Genomic DNA, 14,418 nt, shown 5'->3' on the forward strand with positions numbered 1-14,418 from the left:
CTTCCACTTGAAGTAATCTTAAAAAAGCCAGCAGGCTTATTTGTTCATAGCCCATCTAGGATCATGTTGATGATGCAAAAAGTGTTTTACTGAACTCAGCTTCATCCTTGGGGAACTGCAATTTCTTAAGAACTTTCACGACACATTTAGTGATACTGGAGCAGTGGTCTTTAAACTTCAAGCAATGCTTTTTCATCCTTTAAATACAGAGCAGATGCAATTGCTTAATATTAAAAGATGCATGTGTTGATAACAATTATTTATGTGAGGATAGAAACTGAACAGCACTAATTTGTCCTCGAGAAATCCACACAACCTCCATTTTCTTTGAACAGACAAGACACTCATACGACCACACTGAACTTTTAAGTAAACTATTAAAAGTGGGCTAAGTCAAACTCTGGCCTTTTTTCATCCCACCTGCTCCCCTACATACTGCACTGATCAACAGCTGATGCATCACAAAGTGGTGTGGTCAGCCCTGTGGGATCAGAGATTCACGCTTTACACGTCAACTCCACCCAAACCCACCCCTGGAAATGAAGATGCCAACAGTGCAGCTTGGAGATGTGCCACAGCTCTGGCTGCTGTCTTCGGTTTTTGGACAAGTTACACCAGAGCCTGGAATGAATCTCTTGAGTAATTAACTTTATGTCATAGGAGCTGGGAACTTTGCATAAGGAAATACAAAACAGAAACAAGAAAACAAAATAACTTCCAAAATTTGATGAGTGAATGATTCACCATGTTAGCTTCAAAGTTCTACTGTCATATTTTCTTCCTTAACTTTGACTAACACCTCAGCACCCTTCAACATCAGATTTTAACTCTGCTTTAAGTGAAAGAGGGCATTTCTCCGTAGTTTTGTGATTTGTTCCAATTCACACAGATTTGTCTAATCTAAAAGAGTACCTCAGTGCAGGAAATGCATACAAATCTTATTCTTTCCTCTGCACAACCCTCTTAAGCCACAAAAATTTCTACAAACTATTAAAATATCTATGAAGTTAACAACTACATGCATTAAGTAAAAAAGAAATTGTTACATTAAAAACTTGACAACAAAGTTTAGTCTTATAAGTGTTTTTGTTTGTTGTTTACCCATTTTTTAAAACCATTCGTATTCAGAAACTAGTGGAGGGTTTGGGGTTTTTTTTCCTATTAGGAACTAGGACATCAAATATAGTTAAATCTCTGCATGTGAAAGTCTTCTCCGAGCAGCTCTGAGACACAACACTTGTAAAGACTGTGCAGCTTATTTGTGAGCATAATTTATGCCCTGCTTGAAAAGCTGTTTTGTAGTCTCTGCTTCCAGAAACAGAAATCTATTTAGGCTTTCCTTCCTCTTTAATCTTCCTTTCGTTACTTAACTTTTGGTAAATCAAAAGAACAGGAAGTTTTAATATGAAAGGGTCCTTCCATACCTTTAACCATAAATAGCGTCTTGCATGAAAAAAAGCCACAGAGAACACTTACACTCTGCTTATTTGAAGATATATGTGGATATTAAATCCTAACACAGAAATGATGCAAATCCTGCTTTCTTCCCTTCAATATAATCAATCCTACTCTCAATATATTCTCCCTCCTGCTCCACTTTGCCATAACAGACAGCTTGACTATTGGTATTCCATCATTTGCACACAAAATCTCAATTCAAAGTCTGAAGCACTGTTTAGGCATTATACAAACAGCGCTGTTCCTGCTGCAGATTCTGAAGTTTGTACTTTGAGATGGTGCCATATTTAAATTACTGAGACAAAAGCACACGATTTTACTTTTGGAAAGCCAGTAAGCCTCGAGCACAGCAGGAGCCTTCAGGCACAAGTGCCTGATGAACAGGCAGCACGGTGGCAATTCCATGAGCCAGTATCACAGAAACTTTCACTTATCATTCCCCATGCCTCCCTCCCAGTCTGTCTCTGACAGAAGCCCCCAGAGAACACTCGGGGGAAAAAAAAAGGTAAGGGCATAGGGTATATATAAAGTAATCCTTTCCATGGTACATCCCACCAGTTTTCCACAGTCAGGGTTTCTAGCTGACCTTGACAGAGCATTTGATTCTGTGTCACAACTAAACTTGAGCAGTTCGTTATTCACAACACTGCAGGAATACCAGTGACTCTTGTTTTACCTATACTTCATGCCATCAGGCAAAGAAAAATAAATTTTAAAAGTCCTCTTATGGTGTCACAGCAGTCTGAATCATTTCTCAGGTTCACCAAGAAAACAGCAGTTTCTGGATGAAGATCTACCTGCCAGATCCCATTTAAGATCCTTGCTGATGCAAGGAAAAAAACGATTCCTGCTATAGTGTTGTCTTTCTGCTCCTCTTGTAATGAACTGTCATCAGTCTTCCACTCGCCTCCCCTTTCCCACTCTCTGTGAGCTTTCCTGCTTGTGACATGCTTCATGAAGCTTTAATTAGCTTTTAGTCCTTCAGCAACTCGCTCCTCCGAGTTTCACTGGGCGAGCCCTGGGTAACCTGGCCTGACCTCGTAGCTGAACCGAGGCTGGACTGGATGACATTCCAGGGTCCCTTCAACCTGAATTATCCTGTGGGCCGGTGCCCTCACATGCAACGAGGCTGGTGTGGCAGGGCATGAAACAAGACGGTGACTCCGATCAGGAGGAGACTGCAGTGAATAGCGATGCCGTGCCAGGGCACCGTGCTCCCACTTTGCTGCACAGAAGCCTGGCACCCGGGGCTCAGGAGACAAGCCCACGGTGCCATGGCTCAGGCAGGATTCCTATCCCTGCTGATTTATTCAGCAGCAGCCGAGGTGTGTTTTCCAGGCTGTAATCCACTGCTGGCTGCAGCACAGACAGTCGCCTCGGCCTAATTGCCCCTCGGCAGGCCCGGGGCTCGCCAGCAGTGTGAACAATGGCCCGAGGTGGCACTCCTGAGGAGGGAGTGCTGCTTTGCCTCAGTTTCCCTCACCTCCTGCGCCAGCAGGGAACAGCCCCCCTTGTGACCACGCTTGTAAATCACCTTTTCTCGGCAGCTGCCTGGCTGAAGTTTGAATCGCCGGAGGTTCTCAGCCAGCAAGGGCTACGTCCGTCTGCCAAAAATACAACCTCCTTTATTGGCCTAACGAGTGAAATGAAAACATTAACAGCATTAAAACACGGATCTCCGTGAACAAAGCTTTAGCTTCCAGGCACAAGTGCCAGACATTTCGAATCTCCCTCCCCGTGAATGAATGCTCATGATGGAGCAGGAGCTCCAGCCGGCCGTGCAGGGACCTCTCAGGCTGCCCGTCCTGCGGCACTGGAGCTGCTGCTGGAGAACATCCTGCCTCCTGCACAGACACGCTTCCACCACCTCCCTCTGCCATCTCACCTCTTCTGCCATCTCTCCTGCGCTTCTGGGAGAAGATGGGCTGCCATCAGAAATTCAGGATCACCACTAGTTCACCCCAGGGACTTCCAACAAGTCGTTTAACCCCAACATCCCGATTTACGCATCTGAGAAAGGGTCACGGCACTACTCCTGAATTTCTGTTCGCTGGCATTTAGAAATCATTTAAGAGCTTCTGCCTGAACTGCTGGGTGCACAGAGTAGCACATTTAGGCATTGCCACCTATAGTACAGGGGAATTAATCTTGTTCCTAGCCTTAGCTTTGACCTTTCAACACAACTGAGACAGCTGCATTTCATTTAACAATTATGAGCACCTCACTCAATTTGAACACTGACACAGTACATAAATTCTGTGTGCTAAGCAAAATCCACAGTGATATAGCTGAGGCTGGTGGCAGCCTAGTTCATCCCCACAGTGAGCCAACTATTCAGGTTTTTCAGCAGATTTTATTTCTCTAGGAGGTTAAAGCATCTTTGGTGTAATCTCCCACTTATGGAAACCAAATGAAACACTAATGGACATAGTGAGAGAGCTTAATAGATAGTGACATAGATTGAGAACAAGACTTGTCTAAGGGAATTAGAATGGCATTAAGAAAAATTCAGGCAAAAGTACTATCAGACAGTGAATTGCACAGTAAGAACCCCTAAAAGTCCACTATTGCTAGTGTTTATGAAACAAATGGATTGAAAAAACACATGGTTAAAGTGGGGTTTTCCTATTTAAGCAAATAAATACAATGGTGGTATAGAAGATGTAAGGGAGGTCTACCATTGTAAAAAACTATTTAATCTTTACTAAAATGTACCTTTTAACTAATGAGAAAAAGCAAAAACTCCCCAAAAGAAGCAAAGAGTGATTTGAGGTTTTGGGGGAATTTAAATTAAAGACTAACTCAGTACCTCTACAAATAGTCAATTAACCTGAAAATTTTGGCTTTATAATAGTGTGAAGTTTTCCTTCCACATCCTCATTTCTCTGCTTGGTTTGACATGAAAAAAATCAGGTCATGGCAACCCCGGAAGACAAGAGTAACTAGAAAACTAATGAAATCATGGCATCTTCATAATCAGGAGTAAAAGTTAAACAACAGGAAGAGACTTTTAGTTAAACTGCATCAGTTTTGCATTTTTAAAAATAAACCTATTTAAAGTCAATGACTATTTAACATTTGGAAAGACAACTGCATCTGTTCAAAGTTCAGCACTAGGACTTTAAAAATTTGTTTATCCACTTGAATTCTTGAAACAGCAAGGAATTATCAATGTATATTTAATTTGTCAGATGAGAAAAGATGAAACAAACATTCTCTGAAACTCTACAATATTCTCCTAAAATCTGAGGAAGTATCCAGAGATACATTCCTTGACAAGAACAACAGATAAAGTGGTAAGGGTGAACATTTCAAATGAAAAGGTAGAAAAAAGGAGGTACAGTTTGAAATAAAGTTATGCTAGGTCACCTTCACAGGGAATTTTAAACTCAGTGAAAGTCTCTAGAATGGCAAAATTAACTTTTTAATTTAAAAATTTCTCTTCACACCATTTGCAGAGCTGCTCAAAATTTTTCCCTTCTGAATTTTCTCATTAAATTATTTTAAAGCTCTGATAAGATTAAAAACTGGTGTTCACTTCTGAGTATGCACCATCACCTCATTCCTACAAGGGCTATTGTGGAGCCAGAGAGAACAGAATTACATTGTCTGTCTTACTTTTCTTTCCCCCAAAGTCTTCCAGCACTACCCTTTCATTGCCTTTTAACGAATATGTTTTCACACACATAAAACAAATTCTGTTCTCTTTTATTTGACAATTTCTTGAAGCTTGAGAAGAAAAAGAGGTGAAATTTACCTTTTCAATGGTGAAGGTGACAGTACACTGGGAATGGGGTGAGACAATATGATTTCCACTTGCACTTACATCCTACTGGCAGATTATAGCACCTGGCATCACATTTCTGCTTTATCTGTCTGCTGCTTTCCTGAGCTAAACAAACCAAGGTTTAAGCCTTTTTTTTTTTCCTCCCATCCATCCTGAAACAAAATTCCCTGCTCATGATCCCTTCTTTGAAGAACTAAAGTAGTAGAGATGGAAGCACATTTCAAGATCATTCTTTCTAAAAATCTTCAGTATGACACGGGAATTTATCACAACTTTAGATTTAGAAATATCTTCCTCAACACATACAGCTGTTAACGCCAACCATCAATTTAACAAAGTGTCCTGGGAAACCAAAAGGTACCACCAATAAAATTCCACTGCAACAGAAGTGTACATCATGGCTGAGGAGAAAAACATCTGCTTTCAGCTTTCACAAGAGAAATCTTGCTTGTACAAACTCCAAAACCGTTCTTGTTTTATACTTCATTCGTTGCTGTGGGCAGCAACAGCAACAGTTTTTAAAAGTAACCCTCAGGTTTTTCAAAAATTCATGGTTGGCAGCAGTAGTCCATCTCCCTTGACTCCCAAAAGACAAAGCATCCCTCTCTAATTGATTTCTAATTATTAAGTCAGGAATTTAGCAGGAATTCACAGCTTGAGCAGACTTTACTTAGATAATTAGTGATGAAATTCAAAGTGATGAGATTTTTGAAATAAAATCAATATAAAATAAAACTGTGATAATATAAATCCCCACCCTATGCTATCTGGAAAACAATATGCAGTTAACTAAGACTCTAGGTTTAATTTTGATTTCTAACTTTTTTATAAAACTTAAAACTAGAGTCAGCATAAGGGATATTCAGTAAGGACAGCAACCCATATTCAGCAACTTCATGGGCCTTCTAAAAGAGTATTTTGGAAATTGGCACACTGGATGAAAAATTTTGTGACAGAGAATTACAGCACAAATTCGGCTGAAAGGAATGTGGCTGGGGAGGTCATGCAGGCTGTGCTCCTGCACGAAGCAGCTCTGCTTCATCCAGCTTTGTTTTGAGTATTTCCAAGTACAAAGATTCTGCAACTCACTTGGCCAAACTGTTCCAATAGGTGACCACTTTTATAGTAGAGGGAAAAAAAAAATTCATATGGGTGACTGGAATTTCCCATGTTCCAACTTGTACCCGTTGCAACTCCAAAAAGAAGCTGGCTCCATCTTATCACATAATTGCAGCCCTTGCCATCAAAATTTAATCCCATGTCTCCTGCTTAAATACAGCTATCTTTATGTTACCTTAAAATGAAATTCATGTGAGAAAGCAGAGCTACAGAGCAATCTCCTCTCCATGTTCACAGCGTACAGGAGTACTTGTCAGAGGACAATTAGCTACAGGTTTAATTTGTAGCACAGAAGCTTTAGATGGCATGTTAAGAAAAAGGCTTTTTAATTATAAGGTCTATGGAATTGGTAGAACAGTTGTCTGATGAGGTTGGAGACATCTTAAGAGATCTCCATCCCTGGAGGTCCTTGAGAACAAGTCAGACAAACTTTTATCAGGTATGACATAGCTACAGAGATCTCACCTTGGGGCACAGGAACAGACTTCTTTATCTCTGCTGTACTTTCTGCTCCTGAGTTTTCTATGAAGGCTGAGACTGTCTCAGGTTAATTCAGGCTTCAGCCTATGGGCCAAATGATAGAATACCTGATGCTACTGAAATACTGTAATCTAAATTATACATTTGGTATATCAAACTTGCACTTACTTTTTGGAACTTTTGGGTTTGCACGACAGAGCCCACAGGGTGGCTCTGGTGCTGAGATACTTAAGGATTCCTTCCTAATGGGTTATGGAAGAATGTGCCATTTTCTCCATGCACTGCAACCGGAAGGATATCCAGGGACCACAAAACACACTTTTGCAGGGAGCACTGTTGCAATATTCCCTTTGAAAACAAAGTCCCTGTAGCACTGAAAGTGAGGTTAATGATACACCAACGTGTACTGGACACTTTGTAGTGCAGATACTCAGTACACAAACATGAAGTTCAAGAGCTGTTTACATCCACACAACCATCTGTTCAACAACCAGGGCGCTCAAACGCAGCGTTTACCCAGAAAGGACACCCTTTACAGCCCTAATTCCAAGAAACAGAAGCAAAACAAAATCTGTAAATAAATGTTGGGAGGGAGTGGTGTTCCTTCTGCAATCAATTAACAGCAAATACATTGCAGTAATATTTTCTTGAAAGTGATCAAGTGCTGACTGATAAAGTCCCCCTGGCACACAGAAAAATTAGGCTTAATATCTTCAAAAAGCACATATTAAAATATATTTTCCTCCCTTTATGGGCTAAATATTTCTTTGTAGGGAACAAGTAACCGGGGTAAAGTACAGAAGTTGTGCCTGATATGCTCAGAAGAGTCAAAGAACCACCATAGCTCGGCACAATTCCCAGCTCCACTCACCCAGTCAGTTGTAATTTAGACATTTGACTTTTGCTGCTAAATCAGAGACTTACAGCTTCTCTGCTATTTCGCCCCTGGCTTCCTGCTGAGATGGCCAAGGAATATACAAAATCACAGCAAGGAAGCCTATCAGAAATATGATGGCTCATTAGCTTGGTGACAGCTAACACAGACACAACACGGTTTCACTTTTAGTCACCATCCACCTGAAATGCTGAGGTAGAAGCACAGCTCAGATACATGGGCATGCTTGGAAACCTGCCCAGAACTGATCCACATATAGCTTCAGACATTCTTCACAAAGCACGCTTCCCATAACTATTGTTTTGTCAGCCTAGAGTAACCTTGATGATTGGATGAAAAAACCTGAAGCATCTTCTAATAACACAGATCATACCTTTCATATAATCATTTAGGCTGGAAAGACTCTGAAGATTATCCCAAGACCACAATTAAGACAGCTCCAACTGCTCAGGTGCAGTCTGGTGGTCTTTGCAGAACACAGTTTATTTTGGCCAGTGTGGTGTTACCAAATTTCAAGTATTGGAGACAGCAGTGAGAGGGAAAAACCATAAAAATATTTTTCTCAGAAAATGTAGTGGGGGGAGCATCAGAAAACCAATATTTTCTCTACTTTCTCTGAATAAGTTTTTATTATCTAGTTGTAATTTCTGTGCACACTAAATGAAAAAAATTAAGACTGCTCAAAGTACTCATTATTGTGCATATGAAACTATCCAAGTGTATCACAAGGTTATTGAGCAGCTTAAGAAAGAGGAAAATAAGTGAGACAGGAAGCTCTCAACAAAGCTGAAGAGCCAGCACGTTCTAGTAATATGAAAACCACACCTTCTTCCTAAAGCCTATACAAACACCAGATATTATTTCAAAGACAATGTCACAGTTTTAGGCTTTTTAACATAGGTCTAAAACAATGTCATGAAATGAAAACTTATGGCAAGACAAAGAGGAGATCAGATACTTGGAAAAAAGCTTTGCAGCACTAATTTTGGCACAGTATTATAAAAGCACTTGTTCTGAGTAAAAGAGTACTGAAACAGATTCAGCGGGAAAGATTCTGAATTGTGACTTCTGTAAATGAAAAAAAATTAATCAGATCTAGCTTTTGGCAAGAAAGAAATACTCTTAGGTAACTTAAACTTGCTATGCTTGCTTTGTTCCACCTACACATCCTGCTTTTTCCTTGAGACCTAGCCCTATTCATACTTCCTTTTAAGCAATTCCTAGTGCTGAAGTAGTGTGCATGTATGCTGAATTCTTCCCCTTCCTCAGTCCAAACCCTCCTCCAAAGGAAAATCTGGTTTGGAATTTTTCAATGATCTGACACAGAAAAATGAGATTCTTTTAAAACGGAGAAATTTTTCTTATATTACAGTAGATAGAATCTCCTCTGGTTTATCAGAAACCTTTCTGCCTGCATTGCAAGGCATAAAATCAATGATTTAAGGTAATAGGAAGCCATGCAGTGGCATTTTCCAGGAGCTCTGAACTGACAGGGTTGGCTTAAATCCACCCGGCTTCTGAACAAACATCGTCTTCCACCTTGCCATAGACAAACCACAGTCAAAACAGAATTTTCTTGAGCAAATTACTCTGCTGGGGTCTTTGCAGAGGCAACTGCAAAGTCTCCAACTTTGGTGAAGCCCAAACAAATGGTCCCTGGATACTGAGGATGCAACTACAGAGGGACTGAGGGCCCTACAGAAGGCAAGCACTCCCTTCTCCATACACCACGAGTGCTCAATAAATGCAACATGCCACAGGAATCTCAGATTAAGGGTGTTAAGAAGCCTACAAATGAATCTGGCAGAGATTAGGCAAGCCCCTCTTGGGGAAGCAGCCTCTGTATTATCTGCACTGAGCTGAAACAACTCCGAAAAGGAACAGAAATTCAAGCAAAACTGCTTAGTGACTTCATCACTAGAACAGCGCCTTGCAGGGCAAGATGTGACAGGGGCAGACAGCTGCTATCACCTGTGCTGTACATAATTATTTATAATATTTGGCTGAAACTATGCACAACTTCAGAGGTGTGTCTGGTGTCACATGAGGAAGCCTTGATCACAGAGGAACATGTCTTTTGCTTGCAGTGCAACACTTACAGGACAAGACAAGCATGATTAACACGGGTAACTGGTGAGGAGCACCTGACCTACACACAAACTTCAGCAGAAAGATCTTACAGCGCTCTGGCTGGCAACCAGCAGACCTTCAGGCAAGCAAAGACTCGTTAGATATTCGTAAAATTTACAGAAATGGTGCTCTAGAGCAAAGCCTGAAAACATGGTTTGATAAAAATATTTTCTTCTTCACTGGCTAACTGCATGTGGAATTAGCACTGAGGCCCCAGTTCTTTCTTTGTAAGTAAATGTATGGACTTTGTTTTAAGAATGTGAAGCACAAACTGTTTTTCTGTCTTCAGCATGTACACTGGAACCCTGGCATAGTGGGCCTTAACCTAGAATATAGCAATCAGGTGCCACACTGCAGTACAGGAGTGCATCCAACATCAGAACTCTAACCAACAGTCACAAGCAGAGGTGGCAGATTTTACCTAAAGTAAATATTAGTCAATAAAAATCTTACCTTCAAGAGTTCAGGCAGAGTTGTGCTTTCCCTTTGGCTGCTCTTTGAATTTATGGCTTCATTCCCTTTGTTTTCAGAACTGAAAAACAAAAATATTTTGTAATGCTGAGTACTTGCATTATTCAAATCCTCTCAAGAGCCAACACATTCAATTTAAGCACAAGTGAGCTTTAACTTAGAAGGACAGAAAAACTTATTTCCAAACTGTAGTCCATATCTGCAGATATTGTAACTGAAAAAACCAAGCCCCAAAAAGCTGAAGACAGCTAATGACTGTTTCACCTCATACAGAGGTTTTTGAATTCAAGCATTCAGAAACAGCACGCGGCATTTCAGCTCTTCCAGCTGAAAAGCAACAGGATTTCCATGCCTGTGTATTATTTTTCAACTGTAAGTGAACAATGATCTACCACAGCAGCATCCACTGCCACGGGACCAGCTGGCACACCTGGCAGCTCCAAGGCACTCCCCATTCTGAGGGCTGTGAGCAAGAGGAATGCACTCCTGGCAGGTGGAATCATCCCAAATCACAGCCACCGCATGGAACAGCTCTTCACTGAACATGCCCACTGGGCCATGCAAATGCAGAACGAATTTTAGGAAGGGGACAACAGGTACATGTTAATTACCAAGGCAATGCTGTTCTGTTTTAAAAGCCAGAAGTCCAAAATCATGTGTGTCCTTATGGGAAACTCACTAAATTCATTCAAATTTTCTTGAGAGTTCATCTTTGGAATGAAGGGAACCAACCCCCTGCCCTCAACCCCAGTTCTTAGAACAATCCTTACACACAATCCAGCAGAGAACATTTTAATCACAACCTTTATGCTACAAGCAACTTAAAAGCAAAAACATTATCAAGGAAAACATTAGCTGATGTTAACGACACACATCAGTTCCTGCATTGTGTAGCATTACACGAAGAAAAATAACTTCGTGCTAACATATCATATAAGCATTTCAATTAATTCATAATCACTCTGAATACCCTTCTTCACCAGCCTTAAACGTTTAACTTTGGTGTTGAAAAATGCGCAAGCCCTTATTTCTGAACTCATGTGAAGAGATGAACTGAAAGCTCTTTAAATCAAAAAGAAATTATGAGCAGTTTGGTGAAATTCTGGCAGGAGAAGGAATTAAGGTGCTGCTGTATCCCTACTGCTCCTGTCTGTAAACCACAGGTAAGCACATCTCAGTAAGACTCCCAAAATGAAAGGTTTTCTTCCTATTGTGGGTTAGACATATGCATTCTGTATACACTGATATACACACAAAATGCAAAAGCCACTCTGACTAAACATAAGTTTCCTCCTCAGCTGTTCAGAGACAGGATTCCCTGAATAAAAATGACATTAGAACTCTCCCAAAATTAAGTTTTTCAAGATCTTTCACATCTTTTCAGATGCATCAAAAGAAAAGTTTCTTCCTCCTGTTTATAGATCATCTCCAAGTCGAAAACCATGTATTTTCACATCACCTTAGGTAATCTCTCACAATGCATTCATAAACACAAAGATGCTTTTTCAGGGAGAGCATCAGACAGAAAGTCTTGGCTGTTCTTTGCCTCCCTTGAAGACAGAGCAGATGAATTAATATCTGCTATCAATTTCATCTGCTGCTAATGCATTTCATGAAGGAGATATCACAATCACTCTGGGCAGTCTGGCACACTAATAAAGGTGTTTCTCTGTACATAACCTATTTTCTCTCTCCTAGTTTTTGTTTTGTTGTTGATTTAAAAAAAATAAACTAAAAACCAAAATACCCTTCTCACATCTACATGGCTTTTCCTGATGCTGATACATTTGACATGAACAGGAAGTCTCTGGAGTTGAGAGTGGAATAATGAGGTTGATGTCTACCAGACATTCTTCCTAAATTCAGTGTATCCCTCTTTATAGAACTGGTCTGCAGATCATATGAGATCCTTGCTTTCATTAAGTCCTGCCAGCATACATTATCAGTGACGAATTAATGCATCACTTTGTTTTGCTCATATTATTCCCTTTACATCACGTGTTTTTTTTGCCCAAAAACTTCTAATTTCCCTCCTTTTTGTTTATATTTGAAATACATGTCTGTATTACTTTCTTCTAGCTAGCCATAGAAATTCCATAGCATACATGCCAAAACTGAAAGAATGCAATTCAGCAGATAAGCATCTTAAAATCAACAAGTTAAAAAAAAAGTATCAAAACTTTCCCCTCCACCATAAAATAACCCTAACTGTGGAAGTATTTCCCCACACCCTTTCATGGTTTATATTCTAGCGTTTCTACATTCCTTAACCTTTTGCTTTAGGGTGTAGTTCCTCAAACATGCTGACTTTGTCAGCAGAACCAGCTTTAGAAATCTCCACTCCTTCCTCCTCAGCCTCAGTTATCTCTACATCCTTAACTCAGCCAAAATGGGCTCTCAGTAGGGCGACATTTTTTGATAAAATCAAGAGTGGGGCGGAAGTTTCCTTGAGGAAAAATCCAGCCTGTGATCCAGTTTACGGTGCAGTGATTTCTAACAGCACAACGAAGGGGCAACAAATGTCACTCAGCAGGAACGAGCAGGACAAACCACTGCCCCTCACACCACCACAGAGGCTGCTTGGTGTGAACCTCTTCTCCCCTTAGTTCTAAATGGATCTCTGACTGAAACCAAATGGTTTGAGTTTTACAGCACAAAAAGTTGTTAGTTTACAGCACCAAAGCTTCTTTGCTGCACAAAGGCCTCGTGGCTTGTTTAGGATAAAATGGCTTTGCAAGGTTACCTTTTACAGCCTGAACACCACAGACACAGTTGCCTGGGACTGGAGAACTTGCTGGCTGCTGTTCATTTCCTTCACACAATGAAACTTAGCAATCCCCACTGACAACTCCCTACAGATTTTAGGGCTTTCCCTCTTCTCATCATTGTATCCACCACATCACTGCAACCTAGGGCTACAGCTGTGTTTATAAAGTTTGGCTCCACACAATTTTAAGCTTGTCCAGAGCAGTGCCTTTCTGGAGCACTCTGCCACGGCAGGTACCACCAATGTTATCTCCAGTTGAGCACATCTAAAGTTCAGCTTGTGCTTAACCACCCACAGATAGGCCAGCCACCCCTCAGGAGAGTGTTTCACACTGGTCCAGTCAGGAAGATGAATTAATCTTCACCTCTGTGCTTCACAAACTATTGCTGTTACAATGTACACCCAGAAATAGGCTGCTAATAACCCAAGTTTTGAATCAACTCATCTTTGCTTTTAAGAAATAAAAGAGCAAAGCATGATCTCAGGAAGAAAGAAAACACCTCTGCCAACTTACTTCCATGGGCTTCTTACCTATCCAGGCAGTCATTTACAAATTGTCAAAACCACTTGTTCACATATTTAGACAGATACTACTCTCATTTTATAGATTTAATGGGGGAAAAAAAGGCATGGAAATAGTAAATAAAAAGACACTGTTACAATTAATTCTAGAAACCCAAGCCTCTCTGATATGTAATCTACTGCCCTTCTGTTGCTATTTCTGCTAGACATTCTTTTTTCTCTTACATATTAGTGCATCCAACAGAGATGGATTAATCTTTAGCGAAGGTTTAGAGGAAGGTTAGAAGGATTTCTTCTCCTCAGCTGTCTTGCTGCTCTTTCTACTGTCTTGCCAGCATGCCTAAACTGATTAGCATCACTCTTATTCTTTAACTAATCAAGATTAAATTTAAGTTGCAGAATGGTATCATTTGTATCTTCTGAACAAACCTTTCTTTGTGCCATTTGCTATTGCTTTTTGTTCCTCTGCTGCCGCCTCTCTTTTGACCTTTCTGTAATACTTGGACAGGTGGCGTCTGAACCAGAAGCAGGTTTGTGGTCCAAGTTTTTAATCATTATACTTTGGAAAGAGAGGCTAGAGATTCTTACTAGCAAGACATGTTCCCATTCTGCATTGCTGCTCACACAAAAAGAGATTACAAGAGGGATTACAGTCAAGAAAAAAAAAAAAGGCAATTTAATGGAGCATATTTAAGTACATGGCTTTCAAGGTCTTTTGCAACTGCCTCTAAAAACAGAACAAGACAATTACAAACAATCACATCTTCAAAAGGCCCTCACAGCATCTTT

The 14,418-nt window shown here is 40.4% G+C and overlaps 1 protein-coding gene across 1 annotated transcript in view; it reads right to left on the reverse strand.

The window, feature by feature from the left end:
• The window catches only part of CRYBG3 (crystallin beta-gamma domain containing 3), an 81,157-nt gene that overhangs the window by 56,907 nt on the left and 9,832 nt on the right, over nt 1-14,418 (reverse strand). The window contains exon 2 of the mRNA XM_063419409.1: nt 10,323-10,401. Within this exon, the coding sequence (XP_063275479.1) occupies nt 10,323-10,401 (79 nt within the window). The remainder of the gene's footprint in view (nt 1-10,322; nt 10,402-14,418) is intronic.

This window comes from Prinia subflava, chromosome 25 (genome assembly GCF_021018805.1).
Source record: "Prinia subflava isolate CZ2003 ecotype Zambia chromosome 25, Cam_Psub_1.2, whole genome shotgun sequence".
Classification (NCBI taxonomy): Eukaryota; Metazoa; Chordata; class Aves; order Passeriformes; family Cisticolidae; genus Prinia; species Prinia subflava.